The sequence below is a fragment of the Bidens hawaiensis genome, unplaced genomic scaffold, assembly GCF_021521415.1.
Source record: "Bidens hawaiensis isolate Kalapana, Puna unplaced genomic scaffold, B.hawaiensis_p1.1 tig00009425_1, whole genome shotgun sequence".
Classification (NCBI taxonomy): domain Eukaryota; kingdom Viridiplantae; phylum Streptophyta; class Magnoliopsida; order Asterales; family Asteraceae; genus Bidens; species Bidens hawaiensis.
The window spans coordinates 547231-562632 of record NW_027491697.1 but is presented as its reverse complement, the minus strand read 5'-3'; the positions used below and the strand labels follow the sequence as shown (position 1 = coordinate 562632).

The 15402-nt window shown below is 38.8% G+C and overlaps 1 protein-coding gene across 1 annotated transcript; it reads left to right on the top strand.

Moving 5' to 3' along the window:
* The first annotated feature begins 9978 nt into the window (after positions 1–9978).
* On the top strand, positions 9979–13431 carry LOC143532281 (protein NLP2-like). The gene is made up of 4 exons (XM_077027371.1): positions 9979–11342; positions 11472–11519; positions 11593–12439; positions 12545–13431. The coding sequence occupies exons 1-4, from the start codon at positions 10692–10694 to the stop codon at positions 13150–13152; spliced, it is 2154 nt and encodes a 717-aa protein (XP_076883486.1). The 5' UTR covers positions 9979–10691; the 3' UTR covers positions 13153–13431.
* The last annotated feature ends 1971 nt before the right edge of the window (positions 13432–15402 follow it).

Below are 15402 nucleotides of genomic sequence, written 5' to 3'. Positions count from 1 at the left end.
ACCAAAAGATCAGCAGATAACGTGGAGTATGCGGGGAAAAAGATACCAAAGGATACGGGGAAGGAAACATGCAAAGTGTGCGGGAAGATGCACCTGGGAGAATGCAAGGCTGGTTCAAACCAGTGCTACCGATGCGGGAAGAAGGGACACATAACTCGTGATTGCACTGAGGACCAGAAATGTTACAGGTGTGGTAGGTCGGGTCACTTAGCTAGAGATTGTGGGGGAGCAATAACGGTGGAAGGAACAAGGAGAGATGAGTTCTCGATCTGTGGAAAACGTGGGAAAAGACACTCGGGAGAGTGCAGAATGGGACTAGGTATGGAAAAGCAGGACATCTCTCTTGGGAGTGTGAGGATCACCATAGGTGTCACAACTGTGGAGGACGTGGACACCTAGCAAGGGACTGCAGAAAACCGAAGGAAGGGCGTGAAGCGGAGAAGAATGCTTGAGGTTTAACAGTTTCCTCTACATGCTTGGAAAAGATCACTGAAGAAGGCTAGCTACTAGCCATAAGTTATTTTGTTTTATTTTATGATTGACTTATTAATGACTCAATGCGTGTTATTTGACCGATGTTTATTAATTATGATATGAATTGTTTTAAATGCATGTGGGTTATGATAAATAGATGTGTTGCATTAGAGCGTCATCTTAGGAGTTAGCGTTATTATATAAAACAAGTTTCTCGTGAAGGCGAGACGAGACTTGATACATCTAGGGCCTCATGGACAAGCTACCTTAATAGCTAAAACACATGATCACCGCTCGATGACTGCAAGTCAGAAGTAGGAAGGATAACCAAGAAAGCGAAGGCGATTCAATAAAGTGTGTAAATATAAGAAGTGTTCCTTTTACAACGAATAAGTTAGGTTTCGGGGACGAAACCTCTTTAAGGGGGGGAAGACTTATAACATCCCGAAACTTTTAAATAATATTAATTATATTATTTAATATTAGTGGGAAGGTTACTCGAGTTAGCGGAAGAAATAATAAATAAAGTAGGAGTTAGTATGGGTCGGGCTAGTGTTGGGTAATGGATATGGGTTATGGACTTGGGTTAATAAGGAATGAAGATGGACCATGGGCTCAAGCCCATGATCCATAATATTTAAGCCTTAAATCACCCATTTATCATTCATTTACACATATTCCATACACCACCAAAACACACACTTATCTCTCTCTCATCCTACTCTCTCTCTCTAAGCCGAAACCAAGAAGAAGAAGAAGGAGGACCGATTTTCGACCCGAGTAATGATAGTATGTTATTGTAGAGGTCCAAACCGTTAGATCTAGACGCGAAACGACGAGCCGACACCGTTAAACCGTTAAAGTCACGAGATCCGGGTGGATTCGGGTATAAACCGAACCTAAGATGAGCTTAGGGGTCTCCCTAGCTCAGATCTGGATCGAACGGGATGAAAAACGGTAAAAACGGTGCTGGAATACGTTTTTCCGGCCACCGCACGGTTTTCCGGAACGGCAGCGCTGGAAAGACGGCGCAGGTATTTAGGGATGTCAGAGAATGTTTCTGACATTCTCTAACCAAACCTAACCCTAATTCTCTATGGGAACTAAGGAATTAAAGGTAATTCGTTAACGGAGGGTTGACGAACTAGCCTTAATTCGTTAAGCTGATTCGTTGATTGGGGAATGACGAACTAGCTCTGGTTCGTTAAGGAATTAATAACGAATTAAACCTAATTCTTTAACTAGTTCGTTAAGGTTCAATTCGCTGTAGAAGGTCCAGTTCGTGAAGAGGACCGATTCGTTAAGATGGTCCATAAGTGGTGATTCGTTATAGAATTTGTTAAGGAACTGAATGACGAATCGGATAACTGGATAACGAACTAAGTTACATGTATGGCAGAAATGGTCCCTGGACTTAGAAAAGAATGAGATAGTTACATATTAGCCCTTGGACTTTGATAAATTATGAAAGACACCCTTAAAGGCTAACGAGTAACGATTAACTAACCGGGTAATGATTCAATGAAGTAAAACCGGCTTAGACGTGTAAGACTGATTAAGTAGCAATGAGAGTGGCTAGAGTAGTATTTGATATTCAATTATTAAACAGTTAGACGCGCACAGCTCGAGAAGGAATAACCATTAGCGGAAGAAGTAACCAGGATCCAGGTGAGTTTCTAGCCCCATTTTCCTTGTTATGTTTTCGGGGTTGTGTGCATACTCGATATGAAGTGTGAATACACTTACCTTAAGTGGTAAGTGTATGCTATAGATGTTATACAGGTAGCTAATATATAATGCTTGCCGGCGCGTGAACGATCTTCGGATATTGAACGTATCGCCAAGGATAGTGACTGTCAAGTGGTTATTAGTGTGTGTGTTTGTTTTGATGTGATTTGCTTATTATGTTATGGTATGAAGTGTGTTGTAGACAAGTAGAGGTAGAGTGTGTTAGAAGTGGCAAGAGTCTAGTGATAGTGTTAGGGGCATAACGTGAGCACGTGGTAGAGTGAGTCTATGCGTGCCTTCGTTATTAAAGTGGCATAAGAGGCATGAAGTGGCATAAAGTGGCATAAATGGCTAAGTTGTAGGGGTACTTTAGTGGATAAGCTGTATGGGTACTTTAGTGGCTAAGCTGTAGGGGTAATTAAGTGGTTATGCAGTAACAGGTTAGACAGTGGACTATGCGTCTTCGGACACGTGTATAAATATCTGTAGTGGTTAATTGATAAGTTGCTTGATTAACTAGAACTCACTCAGCGTAGCTGACTTTTAGTATGCACACAGGTGAGCTGATTATAGAGTTAGCATGAGGACGGCACATGACATTGATTGAACGGCTGGCATCTGAAGATGGAAGAAACGATGTTTAAAATATTATGTTTTAAGTTGGTTTTAAAGAAAAGATTAAACGTTTTGTAACGAATGATTGATGTTTTATATTCCGCGAAAAGTTTTAATTAACTCTGATTTGAAGAACTGCGTTTATGAGTAAATCCGGCGCTAAAGTAGGGCACCGGGATTGGGGCCTTACAAGTTGGTATCAGAGCAAAGTTCGAGAGATTTAAGCATCCTACTTGCTTTGACTCGAATAGAAAATGGAATTTAAAATGAGAAAGAAAGAAGATGCTATTTCAAGATAGCCATGTGTCACTCAAGCAAGCTCAGTAAAGGTAAAGTGTATGGTAAATAATGTATGTTAATGTTAGCTTATTGCTAAATGGAGAATAGATGCAGGGTAGGGATAGGATTAATTGATTGTTTGATTGATTAACTGTTTAAAAGTAGAAACTAGCACAAGTGAAATCATAAAAGGAAGTATGTAGAACTTGTGGAGTAATGCAAATAGTTAATTACACTTGATCAATGTCATTAACTACTTACTTTACGAACCATGTGCTAGATAACTCCTCGAGTGACAACGTTTGTGTTTCCTTATTGAATACGAATGGCGGGAGTAAGAAGGTTTGTTGGTAAGGGAGGTCACACTGGACGTCCTTATGGGCCACGTGTCATCCGGAAACCTTCTGAAGAACCAGTTACTACCACGAGAAAGGAGAAGGGTGAAACTCTGCAAGGACCAAACGGCGATGAAGGGTACCAGCTGGATCCTGTTGTTCAATTTGCCATTTCTTACGCTGTAGCTGCTGCAGAGAAGAAATTTCGTCCTGGCAAGTCTGCTGAAAGCCATGCAAGGGGCACTGAGAAGGCAGGGAAAGACGGTAAGAATGGTGATGATAATAAGGGTGGAGCGAAAGGAAACAAAAGATCAGCAGATAACGTGGAGTGTGCGTGGTAAAAGATACCAAAGGATACGGGGAAGGAAACATGCAAAGTATGCGGGAAGATGCACCTGGGAGAATGCAAGGCTGGTTCAAACCAGTGCTACCGATGCGGGAAGAAGGGACACATAACTCGTGATTGCACTGAGGACCAGAAATGTTACAGGTGTGGTAGGTCGGGTCACTTAGCTAGAGATTGTGGGGGAGCAATAACGGTGGAAGGAACAAGGAGAGATGAGTTCTCGATCTATGGAAAATGTGGGAAAAGACACTCGGGAGAGTGCAGAATGGGACTAGGTGTGTGCTTCATGTGTGGAAAAGGAGGATATCTCTCTTGGGAGTGTGAGGATCACCATAGGTGTCACAACTGTGGAGGACGTGGACACCTAGCAAGGGACTGCAGAAAACCGAAGGAAGGGCGTGAAGTGGAGAAGAATGCTTGAGGTTTAACAGTTTCCTCTACATGCTTGGAAAAGATCACTGAAGAAGGCTAGCTACTAGCCATAAGTTATTTTGTTTTATTTTATGATTGACTTATTAATGACTCAATGCTTGTTATTTAGACTGATGTTTATTAATTATGATATGAATTGTTTTGAATGCATGTGGGTAATGATAAATAGATGTGTTGCATTAGAGCGTCATCTTAGGAGTTAGCGTTATTATATAAAACAAGTTTCTCGGGAAGTCGAGACGAGACTTGATACATCTAGGGCCTCATGGACAAGCTAGATTGAGATTTTACGGATTTCGAAGGATGAACGGAAGGATTAACAGTTCGGGAAAGTTTGGATTGTCTAGATTGAGATCTAAACTCGGTTTCCTCCCTAACAGCTTTCTTTATCATCATTTGAATTTTATTCATATATTTCTCAGGAATATCTTCCTCTCGCTCGTTCTCGTTCGGGGCCTTTCCCTTTATCTTTCTCTCTACGAGCATTATTGTTGTTACTTTGTTCAGACATATTTCTCTTTCTTTTTCAATTAAGTCTGAAATTTTAACAACATTTCTTTTATCAAACACACATTTTTATTTATTCACATTTATATATATATCACAAGGATATATATATATATATATATATATTACACATAAGTATATATATCGTTTCAACGATATATATAGTTTGCCTTATCATTACATAAGAACGCTTCATACGTTCTTTTATTCATCACATAACATAGATAATCTACATTATACACACAACTTTCTTTCTTGCCATTTTCAGTCCTTCAAGAACTTTTTCACAACCTTCGTTAGTTTGGTGCACTTACGAAGGAGTGTCTCTCCAACTTTCTTCTTTTTCTTCTCTTCCTCATCTACCTTCTTCCCCCAATCGTCAGTTTCGTGCAATGCACGATCCAGATGTTCTTCATATGATTGCGGGATTACATTGGGGTATCCATACTGCGGAGGTGGGTCGCGGTAACCCAAAGTCACCATCTCGTAGTGATTCCTTGGTTCTGGATACGGAACATAGTCCATGTCGGATGAAAGGTAGAGGTAGGTCTTGGCAGCTTGGTTTTGCTCTCGGATCTCGTCGGCTTGCTCTTGAATTGATGGAATTTCTCCTTGGAATGGTGGGAAGCTTGACGAAGCTTGATTCCTAAGTTTCTTAAGGTGTTGGACATACGGATCCACAGAGCCATAACTTGCGTTTTGGGAAGTGAGTGATCCTTCCATTGGGCTTGACATCTCATGAAGGTTATCAGGATACTCTTCTTCTGGTTCTTCCTCAGTTTATTCCTCGGGTTCTGCTTCATAGTATCCATCACTCATGTTGTCTTCGGGGTAGGGTTCGGCAATTCCAGCCTCCTTTGCCTTGCGCACAAAGTCTTCAATGTGAGCTTTGAATGACATCTAATATTATGGGTGGTTTAGAATGTAGAGTGGGAAAAGAAAGGTTACCAGCCTATCTTATCCTTATAACAATTAAACAATTATTTCCTATACTTGGATCGAAGCTTGGGTATTGTTTTATGATACCCAATTCGCTAAGATCGATGGCTCTGATACCAACCTGTCACACCTCCATCTTAGGCCTAGGAGTGCGACCCAATAGTTGGTACCAATATTATAAATAAATCAGAGTTGCGTTAGTTTGCGGAAGACTTATAAAACTTTAAGGATCAAAACATAACTTTTATATATACATTAAAAGACGGGATTATAAAACACCCGTTTAGAGTTGTTAACAAAAGATTGCTTCTTTATGTTTACAAACCACCATATAAGTTTATACAAAATAAAATCCGAGCCATCGGATATATAAGCACTTCGTCATTCCAAGTGCTAAACTTGTTCACCTGCAAAATGTAAGAAAATACGTCAGCAACGAATGCTGGTGAACACGCTGACGCAAAATAACTTCTTTTACTTTATTACCCCTTGAGACTACGCTTGCCTCGGCCCAACGTGGATTAGGAATAACAAAGTCAAATAACACATTATAAACTAGAGCCTCTACTCTAGGTCACCTCAGCAAACACCGCAGCGTTCGACTTAGTTAAGTACTCGTAAATATACACATAAGGTCGTACTCCCTGCAGGAGAGCGTCCTACGACCAAGGGTGGTGCGATCATGCCCATACATCGCATAGTACCACCTATGTAAGGATCCAGACATACGTATACCACAGCCTGAGGGCTAGGTTTATACCCATAGTTATAACGGTTTTGAATTATATTGAATTCATTATTACGCCTAACCTTAATGGCGTATAGAAACCCTAGGGACTTGAGCAGCCCTTCGACGTCTCTTTACTTTTCTCGTCACGCAAATCGAGAAACGCCAAATCTTCAATACTCGTTGGCACGTACTTCGAGAACAAACACCATCTTGGTTGAATGTGGGTGGAAAGTTGGCACACACTTCGAGGAAACGTTTGACACGGAATTCGAGGAATCGGGCACGCTTATCGATGTTTGTCGTGGCACGTTTTACGAGGATTTTTAGAGAGAGAGTGATACTTGTAGAGAGAGGTTAGAGAGCTGATTTGGGATGCTTGGAATGAGATCCCATGGCCGCTATTTATTGGCGATTTCTGGAACCCCATCGCGGTACGCGATGGGTCCTTGAGCAGACCTATCGCGTACCGCGATATAGGTCTGCTGACGCATAGCGTAGACCTGCCACGTGTTAACACGTGGCAGGCACCGCTGCACGTGGCGACACGTGGCAGCAGTGTTGCCACGTGGTAGCACATAGTGCCACCGTGTGCCAGGTGGCACACGTGTCACACATTGTCAGACACCCCATCGTGGTGACACGTGGCAGCACATAGCAATTTTAGTCCCCAGACTTTGGAAAGTTGATACTTTGAACTCGAAATTTTCACGTTGTTACAGTGTACGACAAGGCATTCAAGTTATAAATATCTACCACATAAATGAAGTATATAACTATAATGTTTGTTGGAAATCAGGCTCAAGAACACAATATTTGATCTCAACCAAGATGACTCTTTCTATGTTTTATAATATTTCTTGACTCTTACAAATTACATAAACCCTAACCATCTATTTATACTAAACTAACAACTTGCAAAACAAGACAACTCAATTTATGAAACTAAATAATTAGTTTGTTCTTACCAAACTAAATAAACGTACCAAAATAAATTCACTACAATTTTTTCACTTAGCCCCTTCAACTTTCTTGATGAATCGTTTCAAGATTAACTTCTAATATTCTCCCTTAATCTTGAAACCGACACGTTCTCTTCTTTTCTTGCTTCTTGCTTATTCTTATCGTTCTTTCTTCTCTTCTTGCTTAGATTTCGTTCTTTGTTGTTGAGACCGATCTTTCTTTCTTACTTATTTCTTTTGATCAATTCTTGCTAAACTTTCTCGCTTTGAGTTTTCTTGTTTTGTTATTTCTTTCTTGCTAACGATCTTGCTTTAACTCGAAAACAAGTTTCTTTCTCTTTCTTAAATTCTTGCGAATTTAATTTTGTTTTTGCTATAGCCCAAACTGGATTTCTTGCTCTTACTTCTGATCATATGATCATATTGCTTGCTCTAGCCAACTTGCTAACCAGTTTCTTGGTGACCATTATACTAACCAACTTGCTAATCAGTTTCCGGCCTACTTGCTAACTGGTTTTCTTGCTCCTAACCACTTGTTAATCATGTTTTCTTGCTACAGGCATACTTGCTAATCTGACTGACCTACTTGCTGATCAGATTTTCTTTCTACAGACTTACTTGCTGATCTGACTCTTGATTGCCTTTCTACCTTCTTTCAAGAATCGAGTTCTTGATTACCTTATACTTTAAACAAATTCTTGATTTACCTTCTTTCTTACGTCAAGAAACTTGTTCTTGACTTACCTTCTTCGAGAAACGAGTGGTCGTTTACCTTCTTACTTTCCTTCTCTCCTTTTAAATTCATCAAGAAAAGCATTCTTGATTACCTACTTGACCTTCTTTATGTGCATACTTGTCGGGAAAACCCTGTACATGGCTTCTTCTTTTTTGCTTTTTGATCAAACTGAGATCACTTACTTGATGCTCCTTTCTCATTGATCACAAAAATCGTGACCAACCTTACTTTCTTCTTGCTTTATTAATTCAAATCCAAGTGGGGACTTTATCTCCACAAAACAACCCGCTTCCTTCTTTGATATACCCTTTTGACTTTCTTCACATGCTAACTTGCTTCTTTTACTCCATGGATCTTAATAGTAACCACCATTCATTAATTGATTACTTGTTGCAAAAAAACTCACTACAACCTAGTTTTTTTTTCTTCTCGACTTTTATACCAAAGAACAACAACTGAACTTGTTGCCAACACTTTCAAACCAAAACTGCTTCATACAAACACCTTTTTTTAGACACTCTTGTTCTTTTCCTTCTGCCTTCTCTATTTTTTCTTTTATCTCGATGACTTCAACATGAAAATGTATGGACCCACTTGCTTGCTTGGTTCACCACCATGCCTTACGTGTTTGTTTATTTCACCTTCTATATGGAGCCTAAGAAATAATTGAGGAGCTTGTATGCATGCTTACGTGGTTCAGTCTTTCCATGAAACTACACAATCACAACGACGCTCCTAATTAATTCTCCTCCTTGCCTTCTTGCTTCCTCTTCTCATCCCGCACCGCAGCTAACGGGGCTACACCCCTTTCCCATGAACGACTCTCAAAATCGCTTTCTTGTCAAACCGCTTTGATACGAATTATTGGAAATCATGCTCAAGAACACAATATTTTATCTCAACCAAGATGACTCTTTCTATATTTATTATAATTCTTGACTGTTACAAATTACATAAACCCTAACTATCTATTTATACTAAACTAACAACTTGCAAAACAAGACAACTCATTCTAGGAAACTAAATAACTAGTTTATTCTTACCATACTAAATAAACGTACCAAAATAAACTCACTAAAAATTTTTCACTTAGCCCCTTCAACTTTCTTGATAAATCGTTTCAAAATTAACTTCCAATAATGTTGCGTTCAAACTAGGGTTGTCATATATAACATGTCGGACACGAGACGATAAGACACGACACGATGACATGTAGTATTGAACACGAACACGACACGATAATTAATCAAAAATCATTTTTTTTCAAACACGAACACGAATATGTATAGTAACAGGTTAACCTGTTAAGACCTGTAAAGGGGCTTGTTTAAAAACATAATGAAATACATGTGTAATGAAACAAAAAAAATTCAAAACGAGCATTCAAGTCTTAATTAATACATTATTTATAACATATTTGAAACAAAAAAACACAAATCCATAACATACTTAAGACAATAAAACAAAAGAAGCAAATAAGAACATTTATTAAAAATAAAATATCGGCTTCTATCAGACATGAGTGAAATGTCTTATATAAGTATGACTTTAGGTTTAGGACTATAAGTGTTTATATTTATTTTTTATTTTAAGTTAAAAATCAACACAGGTAACTAACACGTTAACAAGTCTTTAACATGTTAAGACACGAATTTAAACATGTTTTCAACAAGTCAACATGTTTAAGACACGAAACATGTTAATCTCAATTTCAAACCAGTTACAAGTCATGTTGTATCGTGTTAACATGTTCGTGTCATAAATTGTAGTTCAAACCATTATAATGGTTCATTTCAAGCCAATACAAAAGTGTTTATCTACAAATAATTTAACTTACACTGGCCTGTTTATAAATACACATTTCGCATTCTAGATCCTTCATACGCTTACACACGAACCCACCTAGTTTAACTTAATTTGATATTTTATTTTATAAAAAATAAAGTCAGAAAAAGTTGAAAAAAAGTTAATAATAATATTATTTGGCATTATTAATTATTAATATTATTATTGTACATTGCAACGTCATGTTGTGGTCCTGCTTTTTGATTCGTACTTCCCTCTATAAAAATGCAGCAGAAGCGGAAACTTTTGTATGTCTAATCATCTCTGGATATCAGATTTCCAATCAATTCCTGAAATTGATATTCAATTTCATCTCCATCAGGTCATCCTCCACTCAAACTCAAGTAAGTTAACCCTCTTGCTTCCATCTGCATGTTCAATTTCATATTTTAATTGCATGAACGTCTTTGCGGCATTACGTCGAACACCTGGTGGGCAATCTCTGTTTTGCTGTTTTTTTAACTTCCCATGTTGAAATAGCTTTTGAATATTTGTGGGTTCTTGAAATCTTGCTGATTTGGCTCGTAAATGTGCAGTTTTTCGGACAAATTAACAATGTTTGTGAGACACGGGCATATCTGGTTTTTGAAGAAAGACGATAAGAACTCGTGGAAGTTGCTCTTTTTGTTTTACATATACGTTAACCTCCTCCGTTCCGGTTCCTGAGTTCCTTTTCGTTATCACCCGAATCGCAGTTTTTTTTATAAAATTTTAATTTGAAGAACAAAAAGGGATAATAATAGTAGTAATAATAATAATAGTAATTATGGATAATCACACCACCATATTTGGATCCATGGAAGAAACCAATCTAGAATATGTTGTTATTGATGACCATTCACCGGACGGTGGCTGGTTGGAGGACTTTTCATCATCTTACATGACATGTTTTGATCCAAACATATCTCCGGAAGAAACCGATATGAAATCTCTTGATGATTGTCATGAATACTTTGACGATCGGTTGATTCAAGCGATTGAATATCTGAACGAAAGATGTGTGATTGACACAGACCTTCTTGTTCAATTATGGATGCCTGTAACGACACAGGGCAAACGAGTCCTGACATCCGAGGACCAACCGTTCATAATCAGCTCGGATAGTGCAGATCTCTTGAGTTTTAGAGAGGTTTCCAAGAGTTGTAAATTTGCTGCTGAGTATGATTCAACCGAGATGATCGGTTTACCGGCCGTTGTTTATTTAAAGAAGTTTCCCACTTGCACTCCGGATCTTCAACTCGTGGCGGAAAGTGATCCACGCGCGATCTACGCTCAAAAGCTCAATCTTTACGGGTGTCTCAACATCCCTGTGTTCGATCTAGACGGTCAAACGTGCCTTGGTGTTATTGAAGTTGTGACAACTTCCCAGAAAGTCAACTTCCGTGGTGAACTTGATAACATCTCTAAAGCTCTTGAGGTCCCTTTTTAACTTTACTTTTAACACTCATGATATCATGTTAATGAGACCCACAATCAATTCTTGGTGTAAAGTTTAATGATTTTGGTATTTTAGTTAAATCTGTTCTGAATCAACTTTCGTGTGCAGGCTGTTGATCTAAGGAGTTCGGAGTTCTTGATTCATCCAAAGCTAAAGGTAAAGATCATACATGAACAAACTCATTGACCAGTCAACTCGTTTTCTTATCAAATATATGTTTCTTTATCAGGATTTCAATGAGCCATACGAGGTGGCGCTTGCAGAGATACGAGATGTTTTGAGATCGATATGCAACACACTCAATCTACCATTGGCTCAAACATGGGGCCCATGTGAAAGCAGATCCATCGCCATCATTGAATCTGCTTCATATGTGTTTGATCCCCGAGTTTTGGGCTTTTTTGAAGCATGCTCAGCATTGCAGCTTGTACCAGGAGAAGGTATTGCTGGTAAAGCGTTGGGTACAAACCAACCTTGCTTTACTGACTTTAATGATTTTTGTAGGGCTGATTATCCTGCAGCTCATGAAGCTGAGATGTTTGGACTCCAAAGTGCTGTAGCAATACGCGTTCATAGCACGTACACAGGCCCGTTAGATTTCGTCTTAGAGTTCTTACCTCGTGACTGCAAAAGCCATGAAGAACAAGAACAAACGAGAAGCTCGATACTTTCAATGCTAAAAAATCTTTCTTGGAGCTTGCACGAGATCCAAGATGAAGAATTAACGGATCAAGCTACGTTTCCGGTTAAAGAACCAAAAACCCATGATGAATCTTGGATTTCCGATATGTTGGAAGCCCAACGCAGGGGCGAAAACGTCATTTTGTCAATGGGGTGTCATAAGGAAGAACCGGTAGATGAATATAATGTCATAAACCAGTTCTGTCATGGTTTCACATTCTCTGATCCCGAAAATCAAACTTATCTTGGATGGGGATTGAAGACAAACGGTCAACCATTGACCACCAAACGGTCAACCGAAAAGGGTCGGTCCATAACAGAGAGAAACATCACTTTGCAAGTTCTCCAGAAGTATTTCCCCGGGAGTCTTAAAGATGCTGCCAAGAGTATCGGCGGTTAGACACTAGACACTTAACTTCTTTTATAGTTTAATCCACTTTTTGACAATTACCGTAAAGATTTCTTGAAAATAACCATGGTTCTGTAATATTTGTCCTCAGTGTGCCCGACAACCTTGAAACGGATATGCAGGCAGCATGGAATAATGAGGTGGCCTTCTAGAAAGATCAAGAAAGTAAGCCATTCGTTAAAGAAACTTCAACTCGTTATTGACTCGGTGCAAGGTGCTGATGGCATGATTAAACTCGGGTCATTCTATACAAACTTCCCAGAATTAACCTCCCCTGTTCCACCCAAACCAAAAGTCAACGGCCCGGTCAACCTCTTGAAAAGTCAAGCAACACCAACCAATTCTTCATCTTCTGGCAGCCGCGGTTCCAGCTGTTTTACAGGGACAGAAAAGTTGGTTCATGAAGAAACCAAGTTACTAGCAACATCTAATAATAATAATAATAATAAACCGAAGAACATGTTACAAGATAAAGGTGTGTTTAGAGTCAAAGCTAGTTACGGTCATGAGAAAATTCGGTTTAAAATGTTGAAAAACTGGGGATTTGGGGATCTGCTGCAGGAGATCGCGAGGCGTTTCAGTGTATATGATATGAATAGTACCATAGAATACATGGATGATGATTCTGAATGGGTACTGTTGGCATGTGATGCTGATCTTGAGGAATGTATGGATCTGCAAACATCAAGCAAGAACTAGGCGATCAAACTCTTGATTCATCAGCCGTCGGCCCACCAATCATTTGTGCCAATGATCCAGTCAAATGACGACATTCGCATGTGGTAGTTTTGTCATATGTAGGTGCCCCACATGGGCGGTATTATGTTCCATTTGGGGATTTTTCCCATTTGATATGTTAGGGATTGTGTTGAGACTTGAGAGTTCAGAAGTTGCTCTGTGTAGTTAAATAGTGTCAATCGTTTTGTATGATGCTCGAACTCTTTTGAGAAATGAAAATTGTAACGAGTGAAGATGGTTTAACACTCGATTAATCTTAAATTTCTAAATAAAAACAAAACGGTTGAGGTACATGATTCCTTTATGTTGAGCTAAACATAACTACCTAACCGAATTGATTGGGTTGTGAACTAGTCAGGTTGACCTGCTAACATTGACTCTACCATAACATATTAGCTGCTTTTTACATATGACTAAATGACTATCTTAGCACTCATCCGCAGGTGGAACAGCGAGATCGATGTGAAACTTGAACCGAAGTTAGAGAAAACGAGTAGAGGTCAACTTCTTTGTGAAAGTATTTGCAAGTGAATTAGTGGTAAAGGCTTAGCCACCCTTAAGGCTCTGAGCCAAGACTGTGTCTAATGAGATGCAAATAATCTGTGTGCAGTGAATCAGGAAAGTTACAACCATATAAGTAGCTCAAATATAGTACTAAAGAGTAGGTATGTTACATGGAGATAATTGTAACTCATTCAGAAAAGACATCATTCAACAACCCTTAGCAACAACATGAGCTAGATCATAATATTCGGCCTTAATAAATAGTCAGACAACAATGTATTGTTTCTCAGAACTCGAACTCATAAGTGATAGAAATAAAAAACATAATAACCAGAAGTCAAGAAACAATTAACAAGACAACCCGCCCAATCAACATCAACATATCCTTGGAAGAGTTGTGGTAGAGGAGTGAGATACACCCCTTAAGGTTCCTACGGACATGTTTGACTTCCAACTAGTGTCGAAAGCATGTTTCTGAAACTACTAAGAAACCTTCCTTAGAACAAAACAATATTTGGCCACGTCAAAACCAAACACTATAAACTCCCAACATGCTGATAAAGTAATGGATCATCCACAGGTACTCCATAATATAGCTCAATTTGCAACAACTTAATCAGTGCGCCGCGATATCTCTAACAAATAATGTTGCAGATACAGGTGTAGACTATCATGAGAGTAAGTGGCATATATCCCAAGAAAATAACTCAAATCATTAAAGGCAAACTGAGAATGTAATCACTGAACCGCTTCCACACAGAGCCTGGGAGATGAGAGCTCTCAGTTATAAACTTATAATGATGTCATAAACATATACATGAAGATAGTATGTAGTCGAAGCTCCAAAATAAAGAAAGAGAGTAGTATCGGATACAATGAGCAAAGCCATGAGTAATGAAGGTTAAAAATAGTTAGATAAACACTTCAGTGTTTTTAATACCATAGTATGCCCTTTGTAGAGAGCAATCATGTGGGTCAGTACAGTTAACAAAGACATGAGGTTGTGCCATATACACAGTCAAAGTTAAAGACACTAGTAAAGTAATAATCCAACCACAAGAAGTAGAAAAGACGTGGATCAAAAGGCGGAAATATTTTGAAGAGAGGAAATGGCAGTAGTAGGTAAATGAGAATAACTCAAAAACAATATCAAACGATTGGACAGAAAAATATTGTTCCATGAAATGTGATACGACTGGAAGTGTAGGTACGAAACGGGCTAAGGATCAGAACATATATCAACAGCTCAAGGCATATCCAAGAAAATTATATAAGGTACAGATTTGAGAGCTTGCTTATCACGCTGCATGTTTCAAAGAAAAGCATATCAATGAACCCATTTGAGGCGTGTAAACTGTTCTGCAGCTTTGTTGATTCTTTTGCCAGAGTTTTTTCACAGGCGATGGTCACAATGAAAACAATCTCATTAGAGTTCACCCTGCTGAGTGGAATTTTGCTTAATACGTTTGCAAGCACAAAACCGTCACTACTTGATAGTCGAAGTAATAGCCATATCCCGCTCAACCAAAAAAAATAAAAAAAAATCTTAAAGCATGTTTAGATTATTGTTCCATAATAAATTTACAAACAGATTCCGTTCTTCGTCTTTCACTAAAATGTCAGATCCACCATGTTTTTACTAGATATAAATGACGTATCAAAACAATGAAAAAGCAACTCATACGACCCTCGAGGATAAATAATAAT

Excerpts from the sequence above, each read along its gene's own strand:
- LOC143532281 (XM_077027371.1), top strand. The coding sequence starts at position 10,692 with ATGGATAATCACACCACCATATTTGGATCCATGGAAGAAACCAATCTA. Across the intron at positions 11,343-11,471 it reads ACATCTCTAAAGCTCTTGAG|GCTGTTGATCTAAGGAGTTC; the intron begins GTCCCTTTTTAA and ends TTTCGTGTGCAG. Across the intron at positions 11,520-11,592 it reads TGATTCATCCAAAGCTAAAG|GATTTCAATGAGCCATACGA; the intron begins GTAAAGATCATA and ends TTTCTTTATCAG.